Source organism: Engystomops pustulosus, chromosome 4, assembly GCF_040894005.1.
Source record: "Engystomops pustulosus chromosome 4, aEngPut4.maternal, whole genome shotgun sequence".
In the NCBI taxonomy this organism is placed as follows: Eukaryota; Metazoa; Chordata; class Amphibia; order Anura; family Leptodactylidae; genus Engystomops; species Engystomops pustulosus.
This window is the reverse complement of record NC_092414.1, coordinates 79,458,402-79,471,187: the sequence shown is the minus strand read 5'-3', so window position 1 is coordinate 79,471,187 and position 12,786 is coordinate 79,458,402. Positions and strand designations below refer to the sequence as shown.

Below are 12,786 nucleotides of genomic sequence, written 5' to 3'. Positions count from 1 at the left end.
GCATCATGGCCAGATCATCACCAGCAGTAATCACACAATCATCAAAATTTATCTGCAACTACTTCTATGTTAATAAATAAGCCCTGTTTATCTGATGGGTGATGAGTTTTTAAAAGTGCATTACTCCAAAACTACTGAGACAAAAATCAAAAACAGCCGTGCAACACTAAACGATAAATGTGACAGGAGAAAAGCAGAATAGTCAATCAACAGAAACGTCCTTTTATGACATATTGGGCCAAATGTTTCTTTTATATGGGTAAGATGAAAATGTGTCAAAAAGACAGAATACAGAATACTATGACTAGCAAAATGTATGGTGTCCCAATAGCTTACTACAACAAAAAATGTGACATTACAGGCAGTCCCCGGGTTACATACAAGATAGGGTCTGTAGGTTTGTTCTTAAGTCGAGTTTGTATGTAAGTCGGAACTGTATATTTTATCATTGTAATCCCAGCCAGAATTTTTTTGGTCTCTGTGACAATTGGATTTTAAAAATGTTGGGTTGTCATAAGAATCAATATTAACACTAAAGCTTCATTACAGACACCTGTGATAACTGTTACAGCTGATCATTGTAGCCTAGGACTAAAGCACAATAAATTACCAATATCCAGAGGTCCGTTTGTAACTATGGGTCGTATGTAAGTCGAGTGTTCTTAAGTAGGGGACCGCCTGTACTTTAAATGCATATTGTAATTTCACTTTCTGCCACTATAGTATATCCCAAAACATGTAAAAGCTGGTACTAATTTCACTGCAGGAGAGAGGCGGCTTGCATCCTTCCTCACTCCAGCCATATGGTACGCTGGCTATTCCTGTCGAACTCTGGGATGCTCTGCACGGCGTTATCATTGCATCTAGGCAGGATTCTGACTTTGAAACATTCAGTCATAGTCCCAGAGATGCTATCTTCACCCCATTGGCTCCTCAGCCAAGAACCTACACCCAAATGTCTTATTGTATTATTTAGAAAAAAACCTATACCTTTCAACTATCCACATTTGAAAGTAGCTCAACAGAAACTGGTCACTAACAAAGGGAGGGTGAGGAATACCCTAATTCTGAATCATTTAGATCTTGTGAGATATAATTTTAATTGAAGGTAAATTTTCTCAGTAAAGGAAATAACATTCTAAATTTGTAATGTGTAGATAATTTATGAAAAATAATGTCACAAAAGTTAAAAAAGGAGATAATACACATATTCTAAAAGATTAAACTATTTGGGCGTACCTTTAATGAATCCAGAAACTTCATGTCTCCTAACATTTTCTTTGAGGAAGGCCAGAAGTCATCAATAATTTTTCCATTTTGATCTGTCCTCTTTTCAGGTTTTATCCCCTTTAAAAACAACAAAAAATGAAAGCTACAATACAACATTTCAATAGGAAGAGAAAAGGTGCCACCAAATAAGTTCTTTAAAAAAATCTAGATAAGACTGTGAAATATAACTGGACATGCACCTTTTTATACTAATGTAATGTATTTGTCTTTGCTAGCCAAATAATAACCTCTATAAAAAATTCTTGATACAAGAAGTCCACACCCTTTATAATAGCTTCTATTCTTTGTTAACTCAGAGAAAATGAATTATTCTTTGTTGCCCAGAGGTCATGATTTCTATTTCTGGTCTAACAGTAAAAAATATCCTATTCTTGGTGTTTAGGATGTTTGGTCTTACATTCCTTTTGGATGTTATGATGACAAGGGTTGGCTCCAGGTTTCAGTAGCCCCCCGGGCGACCGGGCCCCTTTGCAGTGAACTCACGTGGCGGCATTAAAAATTTAGAAACTAAAGCAGTCTACTGTTTCCTAAAATATTCCCTAGTTTATCATACCAAACATACCCTCAAGGCTATTTTATATAAGGCCCCCCTCGCCTCCTATGAATTAATTCCATACAACCCCCTTCACCTCCATGGATTCCTTATGCAGAGCCTTATGTGGGCCCCCTAGCAGCTCTGGCCCCCGGCACTTTCCCAGTGCTGGTGTCGACCCTGATGATGAAATTTAGATTTTTGTAGCTACCTCCCCTTGAGAACTTGAGGAGTTAAGATTTCTTACCTTTAAAATGCAAATTGCAGCCAAAGTTAGACGCACTCCAGAAGGAGGATTCTGCATGGTCTTTAGTAGAGTGATGTCACTAGCTTTTAATGTATCCAGCGCAGCAATAGCAGCATTTAATGCAGGTATTGCAACACTCAACTTCTGCTCACATTCTTCCTGAAAAAAACAAACCATAAATATAGAGTCAACATTAGCCACAAAAACAGAGAGTAACAATGAATCTGGAAATATTAACCCTATTATTACCCCTTTGGTTTTGACAGAGAAGAAGCAAAGTCAACCCAAATTAAACAGTTTCTTTTTGCCTGACAGTAGTGGAAAAATGTAGATAAAACCTTTGATCTTTCATTACATTTCTGAAGCAAGAACTTTGCGGTCATTACAATTGGAAACCCCTTTTAGGCAAACAATGTTAGAAATACAGTAAAGCTTCAATATAATGAAACACAGAAGTTTTGCATTAAATTTTATATGTGTTCAAATGATGTTCAAGTCCTGCAGTGCACTAAACATAGTATTTTTAGCAATTAGAAAAAAGATTAAAAACATTTTTTACATAGTATATATAAATAAACCAATACAAAAACATAATTCACATTGTTGCATCTGAAAATGCCTAAATAAAATATAGAGGTATATATGAGGCAACCCTCCAGCACAAATAAGCCTCATATTAAATATATATATATTATACTACTGTACTACCGTATTGTACACACATTTGTACAGACATTAGCATTTGCGCCATAAGGTTTTTATTGCTATTCAGTCATCTTTCAAAGGTACCATAGTCTGACAATAATGAGAGCCTATTGGTATCTGCATACCCCTCATTCTCATTATTGCTCTTTCTTTTCAAATTGTACAAATATTACATAATGTTATACACTTTTCACAATATTATAGTACAGAGTTGAAAGGCATTTCTCGATACCGATGTTATAAGATCCGTTAAATTATATAAATAGAAAATTATAGAGAAATTTATAGGGATATTCATATACTATAAGTATATTGCATTTAAAATATTCAGTACAGGTCAATTACATTTGATTCCCACATATACAAATAGCATACAAGCTATAAAAGGAAACTGCCATCAGGAGCCCTTTTTCTGGCTCCCCCATGTTCCCATAGAGAATAGTGTGCGCAAAGTGTTTGCCAAAGTGTTTTTAACATAAAACTGTCTTTTTTGAAAAGTTAGATGAAATTTCACCTTGCTCTCTGCAGAGCAGTATCCCGTGTCCCATGGGAATGGCCAGTGAGAAGCATCCCCCCCAACCTATGGGAAACTGCTGTCATAACTCTATTTCGAATTTAAAAAACACCCATGTCACTCCTATTTGAAATAGGCTCATGACGGAGCTGTTTCCCAAAAGCTGGGGCGAGGGTAATACTTACTGGACACAGGACACTGCTCTGCAGAGAGAAAGGTAAACTTCCATCTAACTTTTCTTTTTACCGGTAAAAGTCAGTTTTATTATAAAAACAATGTTTATACTAATTTCTATGGGTACATGAGGAGGCCAGAAAAGGGGCTCCGGATGACAGGTTCCCTTGAAGTAAAACAAATTCAGTGACAAATTCAGACAATGTTAAGACAATAGAGCTAGTGACAGGGTCGCTAGGGAGAATGCTGGGACTTCTGGTTCTTCCTCAGCTGGTGCCAGCAGCGTTCTCCGACCCCCGGCGCGTATCCGCTCAAACTCCACCTCTCGTCCCGGGCAGCGGCTGCTAAGATCTCGTGCTGTCTAGTAGTTGTGTTCGGAACTGCTGGGACTTGTGGTACCTCTGCATGATGCCTGGTTGTTCTGCATCATGAGGGGTTAATTCCCAGAAGCTGTCCAGCTCCTATCAGGTTCTGGAGGTGGAGTTCTGGCTGCATAAATTGCAGCTTCACTAGTCACCTGTGCCAGTGTTTGAAATCCCTTCTCCACTTGCTCTCAGCAATAGGTTTGACTTGCTCTGTATCTGTATCGTTGTGACCCCGGCTCGTTTTTTGACATTGACTCTTTGCCTACTGATTTTGCTATTGACGTACCCTCTCGTTGTGACTCCGGCTTTTTTACTATTCTTTTGTGTTTTATGTTTGTCAGTCTGTTTGTGTTTCCCTTCCCACACTTATCAGTGTATTTCGAGTCTTCAAGTAGTCGCCCCACGGTTTAGGGTGGGGGGGCTATAGGAAGGGACAGAGGTTGGGGCAAGCTCAGGGCACAATATCCCCTGTCTTTTGTGTTACCCAACCTTAACAGCTAGCTTTTCTTAACATTGTCTTAGCACTGCATTTATTTTAAGAAAAACTGCCTATTCACTATTTATATGTGTCTGAATAAATAGTACAGAGCCCTGTACTGAATATTGTGTATGTAAATTACTTATAGAACATGAATTTCCCTTTTATTTTTTATCTGTTTAGTATATATTAATAAAATTAATAAAATATCTATTAATATACTTTAAATGGTCTTTTAGCATTAGTATTTACTAGAGTCTACACCTTTATTGTGTTTTATCACCTATAATACCAAAGAATGTATTAGAGCACTGTTAGTACTTCTTATCTACTTCACCGTAAGGCCCCTAGCACAGTGATGTATATACATCACCTATATCATATATAATTCTGCTTCCTTTGGAAAGATTCCTTGCTCCGTCTTGTTTTCAGACTGACCCATAAACAAAAGACCCTGTTGTGTATATTGAGCAGAATCCCAAAGTAATTAAATAAAAGTCTTTTTAATATTGAACGGACTATTCATCGATTAGGAAAAAGGTTTCGTTTTATAGACCACAAAGATTCTCTCCTCAATTAAAGTTGCTACAATGTGCAACCTCACAGAACACTTATGACCTCAATATTTATAGGATGGTTATTCCCATATGTGTCTGGCGATACATAGTATTAAATGTTTAAAGCTATTGTCTCAAACAATTCTTAATGTAAGCTGTAGGGTGTTTGAAACATGGTCGGGAATAGGAATCTTTTTACTTTAATCTCATTCCCCATAAATATTCCATTCTTTAGTGAACATTCTTCCTCAACAGAATTTCTGTATAGCAAAAAGTCTGTCTTTACTGATAAAAGTCACTTTGTACAGTAAAATGGTTCCTTTGGGCTACATCCGTGTGCTTGCTCAGTGATTTACAGGTTGCTTGTGCTGCAGATCTTCTCATTTCTCAAAGCCTGAGGTGAATGTCCCATTTATAGTGAGCAGCTACTGAGAGAATGAAAAGTGACTCCACTGTAAATACAGTATAGCAGAGGGGAAACATGGAGGGATTAAACAACTGGTGTGTTAGAAACCTATTGATGACAGAATTCATATTGCAAACACTAAAATGTGTCTCGAGTGCCTTGCAATTGTTAGGATTTCTGTTGAAAGAAAGGATAAGAGAATTCTTCTAGACTTATATTCATACTAGAGTTTATGTTGTAATAGAAATGATTATTCTCCTTTGTCATCCATTCTAGTCTTTAAAGCACCCACTGCATTGTGCTAGCGCAAGAATAGAAATTTGCATAGAAATCAAAATGTTCTTTGATGATGAAATTTCTTTGACTTTATTGTTTCAACAAAAAAAAATTCTCTTTCTAAGTTTCTATGATAAAATATACATGGTTATTTGAAAAAAAAAAAACGATGTATTAACCAATTCCTTTTTAGCTGCAATAAAAGAAAGGAGAAGAAGACTGAGTGACTCTATGACAAAATCATAGCTAAAACTAGGTAGACATATCTATATAAAAATGGAAGATGGCCCAGAGCAAGACTGAATGGCATATGCAAAATGCAAAGTTATCTCATCACAACAGTTCCCAGCATAGTTAACTTTTTTGTTAAAAACAAGCTTTTGGCTAATTCTCTTGAATTTGTAAATGTTTATGAAATGTTTGCCTTTTTTCCCAAAAATAATACAGATAGTCCATCTGCAGTCCTCCTTTTCTCTATTATGAATCCAGAGGCTCTGCACTTTTACAGCCAATTAGTGGCTAAGTGTTGACAATTCAAACTTTTGGTGAAAATCTACATGGTGCCGCCCAACTCATAACAGAACCTGCACAGGATTATCTGTGGGCACCTGGGTAAGAATTGGTTGTCCAATAAAAAACAAAGTTGTTGTAAATTGTACATTGTCAAGAAGGGCTTATTTCAGCAATTGGATAAGAGAAATACTGGGGCTAATTTTCTTTAATCTTTTTTAGTAATGTAGCTAGTCCACAGATACTGTAATGTTGCATGTGAAATAAATGAAGCTGAAATCGGGTAAAGAGAATAAGAAAATAACATGGGTGTTTTGGTTACAAAAACAAGTTTAGCTGTAATACAAAATTTCAGGCTGCAACTGAAAAAGCAGATACAATGAATATACAAAAAAGAGATAATGGGTGTGTGGCCGGCAGCACATGGAGTAACATGCACACTGCTGAGCTCCATGCACCGGGACCCATAAGGGGCTTATAGCGGCATCTCACCAGGCAGCAAAACAGCCCAGCGATCACCCATCAGATATCGAGCACTCCGGTATCATGTGGAAAGCAAAGAATAGAATGGGACCTGCAAAATTAACGGAGTTCTTTCCTACCACGCGGTCCCAAGATGGCGGCCGCAACACACGTGCGGCAGTAGGGTCACATCAGCGGAACGCTCTAGTTCCCTCCTCACACTCCATAGTGGGGTTCTTTCCAGCTCCACATGCTCAGGTACTGCTTCACTCCCTCCTCTCAGCGGAGGTGATATCTCCAGCTAGCAGCCTCAGGGCCACTAGAGACTTACCAGGCGGCAGCCACACCAGTACACCCGCAACGACTATGTCATTAACCCCTGCAGGGAGGCCATTATCGGGGGACATGTTAAAAACGCTATTGGGAGAAGCCCCAGGCCCTGACGGTCTCACCAACGAATATTACAAGGTGCATGCCAAATTCTTGATTCCACACTTGACAACCTTGTATAAATCTATACAGTCATCAGGAGTTACTACTAAGGAAATGTTACTAGCAGCCATTTCAACTTTACCAAAACCTGGTAAAACAGCAGACCGTCCCTCAAATTTTCGCCCCATATCACTCTTAAACACAGATCTTAAATTATATTCTAAAATATTGGCCTCCTGCTGGGGTTCATACTTCTAGATCAGGTGGGCTTTGTCATGGGAGAGGTCTCCTCAGATGGTACCCGCAGCTTCACAAATCTGTTAGATTTTGTGGTAAGCGCTCGAACACCTTCTCTACTGCTCTCTTTGGAGGCAGAGAAGGCGTTTGACCGTGTGCATTGGGGATACTTAAAAGAAGTCCTTCAAAAGTTTGACTTTGGAGCAGAGGCTTTGAGAAGTTTTATGGTGAAAATACAAGCAAGACAATGGTTCTTCGCCTTAACTGAAAAACATTGGATCCAAATTAAAATCGCAATGTCAAGTAAACAGAATGTCTCAGTAGCAATTTGGGAAAGAGATACTAATAATATGCCTGTCCAAAACTCACTTAATACTGTACAAATAGCTAGTCGCAAGTGGGAGCAATACCATCAGAATACTCAATTATTTCACCTGAGGGTTACAGACCTGTCATGTAAAGAGGCGGCACAGCTAATAGGAGATATAGATCTCAGTAATTGGGAAAGGGCAGGAATACATAGTATAGCAGATATTTGGGAGAAGAATCACTTACTAGCATTTTCAGATATATGCAGTAATATTGGCATTACCAAAAATTATTTTTACAAATATTTGAGGTTAAGACTAGAGATGAGCGAGCACTAAAATGCTCGAGTGCTCGTTACTCGAGTCGAACTTTTCCCGATGCTCGAGTGCTCATTTCGAGTAACGAACCGCATTGAAGTCGATGGGAGACTTGAACATTTTTCAAGGGGACCAAGGCTCTGCAATAAAATGTGTCATTTTATTGAGAAATAACTCAAAACAAGCACTGGAGCATCGAAAAAAGTTGGTGTTCTGATTCAGCACTCATTGAGGGTTATGTATGAAAGCAGGGAACTGTCCATGGTGCTGAAATGTCTTGTGTCATACTACACCAGATACATCATAACAATTATTCAGCTGTATTTACAAAACATGCGGCAGCAGCTGCAATGTATCCAGCTTACAAATACAGCTATCATTGCTGAAAGAAAACACTGAGAAATAAAATGTATTTAGCTGCTTTGTGTCTCTTTCCAGAAACAGCTTTCCTTTCTTCCTATTCGATCCAAGGATCTCCCTGTCTTCCACAGCTTAGCCAGATATGTGCGGTCTTGCCCAAAAAAGTCGGTGTTCTAAGTTAGCAGATGTATGGAAACATCTGCAATGTGTTCTCCACACATATTGTTCTTCACATACTATTGTGAAGAACAGTGTACTCAAACGAGCATCAAGCTTGCACTGCAAAACGCCAGTAAATTGGCATAGGGTGTTCCTTCTACACACCTGTTTGCTACCTAGACCAAGTGAACATTCACATTAAATGTTTGAATGCCTTTTGCGTGAAACTCACCTCTAGGAACTGTGACAAGGCACAAGTTATCATGGTTGAGGGCCGAGAGTGAACATCACGAAAATGTTTAAACATTTTTAAACAATTCGCAATATACACTTTTCTTCTACAAGGCATAGAAAGCGTTAACTGCCCTATTAGAGGTGGAGACTGGAGAAAACTTCTCCTATCACGTGAGGGTTTCTGGATTTTGACCTTAAATACCAGTTCCCCTCAAGGTCTAAATTTTATTTTTCCTCCTTTCCCCCTCCTCCATGCCTTTCCTTTCCTTATTACGTCACATCATTTTCTGAAAAAAACATGTGTAATTTCATTTGTATGTAGTTACGATTAAGGATGCAGCTCCGTCTGAAACATGTCAACTTTTTGAACTCTGTGCTCATTACCCTGTGTGTTTCTAATCATGGAATAAAAGTTTAATGTTTTTACTGGACTCACTGGGACTACCTTTGTCAGTACCTTTTCAGCAACCATGCAACCAGGCTTGGCGCTAGCTGTCAGACTAGGTAAGTGGTGGCGAACTCACCCTGTGACGTCCCTGCAGGCTACGGCCCTGCCTAAAGCAGATTAACTGCCCTGACAAGGGCGAACCCACTATCAGGAACCTAACTGATGGTCCCTGAGTGACCCTACAAGATGACTTACTTCGTCTGACAGCTGCTGGATGGTCGAGCGGACAGGTAACTGGAATACTGAGATAGACCAGTGTTGACACTGGGGCACAGAATACTAACACAGGTCTAAGACAGGTTACACCGGAAGAGACAACAACACTGAGGGACAAGCCTTAGATAAGACAGACAAGCGGAGTCAAATAAACCGGGTAAAAACCAAGATGGCGGCAAAGGTACAGAATTGTATAGCAAATAGAATGGTCAGTAGGCAAAGCAGAAGTCAAAACACAGAATAGCAAACAAGATAGCAAAAGCACTAGATACACAGGTAAGACTGAATAACCAGCAAGGTCTGATGGGAGTAGGAAGTTATATAAGGCAGTTCCGGGCACGCCACCAGCAGCACCCTGGAGGAACTGTCAATCAGGCTAGTAACCCTTACTGGGCAGGGCTGAAATGCAAGGAGCAGGGTGTGGCTCAGTTAATCCAAGCCACAGTTCATACTCAAATTAACTCCACCTATTCTGCTAACTGTGGACAGTGTACCATTTTGTCATGGACGTTACAACCTCCTTTTTGGATCTTCACACTTTCATATTATAACTCCTTTGTTTGTAGGCACTGTCCTTTTTGATTTTAAAACTTCAATTACAAAACTTCTTATGTTATAATGATTCAATAAACTCAATATAGATGTTACTTAAATTGATTGCTAGTGAGTGTAATATTATATTTGTCCAAAGTCTATGCAAGGTGTCTTAACAGTCTTAGGCTACATTCACATGACCATATGATTTCTTCAGTCCTGTATTTACAGTCAGTATGTGTCCGTATAAACAGACCGTTTTTCATCTGTATGTGTACGTATGTCACCTTATCTGTACCGTGTCCGTATAAAATACGGTGGGCTGGCAGATAATGTCAAATGATGACAAAGTGATTATAAATGATGACAAAAGCTTTCCCAACCCCAAATTTGGTCACCTGACCAGCCCAGACTCCATTTTGTGTTTTCTGAGAGCGAGGTTAGACTCCATTGCTGCTTCTGGCTGTGGTTTCTTTTTCGTTTTTAGCTCTATAGCGATGTCGTACAATCCCACTGATGATCTGCTCCTGGACTGGGCCCTTGTGACGCTTCCCCTGGACGAGGAGCCGAAGAGGACCAGGCGGTTTTGGGTTTATCCCATTATCACTGAGTGGCCTAGGAGGGGTCACTTCAGGAACTTGTACGCTGACCTGTGGCAGCATCCGGACAAGATTCACATCTATGTTCGGATGACTTTCACCTCATTTGACCGTCTTTTGGAGGACATGTGATCGGGGCTTCAGTTACAGGATACTAACATGAGGCAGTCCGTCACACCTGAGGAACGGCTCATCGTGACACTGCGGTAAGTTTTTTCAACTATATACATTTCATTATTTCAAGCAGGACTGCTTCCTGCTGGGTGTTTCCACCATTTCAATGATCGTGAGAGCAACCTGCGAAGTGAAGGCTGTGGACATTCACATCATGTGTTACGGCCATTCCCTCGGCATGGTTTCAATTATCGGCTCACTTGTGCAAGAAGGTATGTGGAGTGTCCCTTTGGGATTCTTAGCAGCAAGCGACGGGTTCTACAAAGCTCAATTCAGATGGACCCAGACAATGTTAAGAGGGTAGTGCAAGCCTGTGTTATTCTTTAAAATTTTGTTCGGATCCACAATGGTGCTTCAGATGGTGAACTGGAGGGACAACATCCAACAGTGTCTATCCCCCTGGACAACACTCTCCAAGGATGACCTGGAGCGACTGGACTGTTTGTTTGTGAGCAGTTTGCTTCCTACTTTGTTTCTTCGGAGGGTGCTGTTCCCTGACAGATGGATGCCATTAGTGGACCTTGATGCTCTGGACTATTAGATCAGTTTTATATTATTTTTCATCTTTTTTGTTTTGGTAGTTAGTGACTCGCAAGAGATGGGGCCCCTGACCCTTCTGACCCTTTCAGAACCATTTCTTGCATGTTCTGTAGACGTCTCATTAATTTAGGCCCAATACTATGCATTGGGCTGAACTTTTATTATTTTAACTTTTAATGAAGAGAAATTTTTTAACTACATACGTAGTAGTAGTAGGGCTGGGCAGTAGTTGGCCTACTATCATTGCTGCAGGGGTGACATTTATAATGCACAAAGCTGCAGGGGTGACATCTATCATGCACAATGCTGCAGGGGTCACATCCATCATGCACAATGCTGCAGGGGTGACATCTATCATGCACAATGCTGCAGGGGTCACATCTATAATGCACAATGCTATAGAGGTCAATGGCAAGCGGGTGACACTTGTACTAATCTCACTCACCAAGTGTGTTCTGTTGCTTTGCTGTGCTCGCCTCACTACATTCTTCGGAAAGCAATTCAGCCGTCCCTCCTCCCACTTTTTTGCCCTCCTTGCACGGTCGGAAAAGCTGTCATCCTGTTTGTCCCACAAAATGGCATTTGCCTGGACTATGGGAAGCAGATGCTCCATGGACAGGAATGACATTTTGATCAGCAATCACTACAGTCACCACTAGACGGAGCATATGCTGACAGGAAGGTCCACCCCCCTGATTCTGGTCACCCTGGATACTGCATGTATATATGGCAGAATACGGTGCACAACCATATGCAGCACATAATTATCCCGTATTTATACATTCCCATTGACTTCTATTGAGCGTAAGGGACCGATATACTGGTGAAAATTGGACATGCTCTATATTTTTCTACGGTATGGTAAGGTACAGGCTAAACAATGGCAACATAAATAATTGGATATATTTTCCATAGAAATCAATGTAGCCGTATGTAACCCGTAAAAAAAAACAGCACAGTACGGTACGGATACGGCCAATTTCATATGGTCGTGTGAATGTAGCCTTATATACAGTATTATGGTATTATGAGTGGTGGCAGCTAAAATAGCTTAGGTTTTGGAGGGCAGAGAGGGGTCAGAGGTCTAGTTTGACCCTGCAGGCTTCCTTTGTGAACCTAAGTCTTTGATCCTGACACCTGATTATAAAATTTAATAAAGAAATATTTAATATATATTGAAGGTTTGGTAAAACCAGATATATGTGCCATAAAAGTCAGCTACATTAATGCTTCAGCAGATGTAACCAATATCCCCCAGCCTAATAAAATTTTGTATTTGCTGTGTGTGCCTTTTTGTCGGTTTTGAGTATTAATTTTTGAGTATTTGAGCTTAGAACATATAAATACTAGTAAATTAAAACTGTTGCTTTTCATTTTTTTTGACAGATAAATGTATGTTTTCCTTTATCTTAGTTGACTTGGTATTGCATAGTGCAAATAATTAATTTTTGTTTATGGGAAAAAGGCAAACATAAGAAAATGTAAAGGGAATACTATCAACAGTAGCTGATGCCAAAGTTCAGCTGACTTTTCCTAAGGGATGAGGCAGTTAAATTCCACCTTGGGTTTTCCTTATCTCCCAATAATCATCCATTTAACGCAAGCAAATGTGTGTGTAATGGATTCTCCTGATCATAATCTTAGTTGTCATTGTCAGACCTAAGACATTCTGTACCACTTAACAACACATACAGTATAACAATACATGCCA

At 39.7% G+C, this 12,786-nt stretch overlaps 1 protein-coding gene across 3 annotated transcripts in view; it reads right to left on the bottom strand.

Annotated features, from left to right (window-relative positions):
* The window catches only part of LOC140126705 (dynein axonemal heavy chain 3-like), an 883,215-nt gene that overhangs the window by 208,126 nt on the left and 662,303 nt on the right, over nucleotides 1–12,786 (bottom strand). For all 3 annotated transcript variants that reach the window (XM_072146467.1, XM_072146468.1, XM_072146466.1), the window contains exons 55-56: nucleotides 2,070–2,228; nucleotides 1,240–1,347 (exon numbers count right to left, since the gene is read on the bottom strand). In XM_072146467.1, the coding sequence (XP_072002568.1) occupies nucleotides 1,240–1,347; nucleotides 2,070–2,228 (267 nt within the window). The remainder of the gene's footprint in view (nucleotides 1–1,239; nucleotides 1,348–2,069; nucleotides 2,229–12,786) is intronic.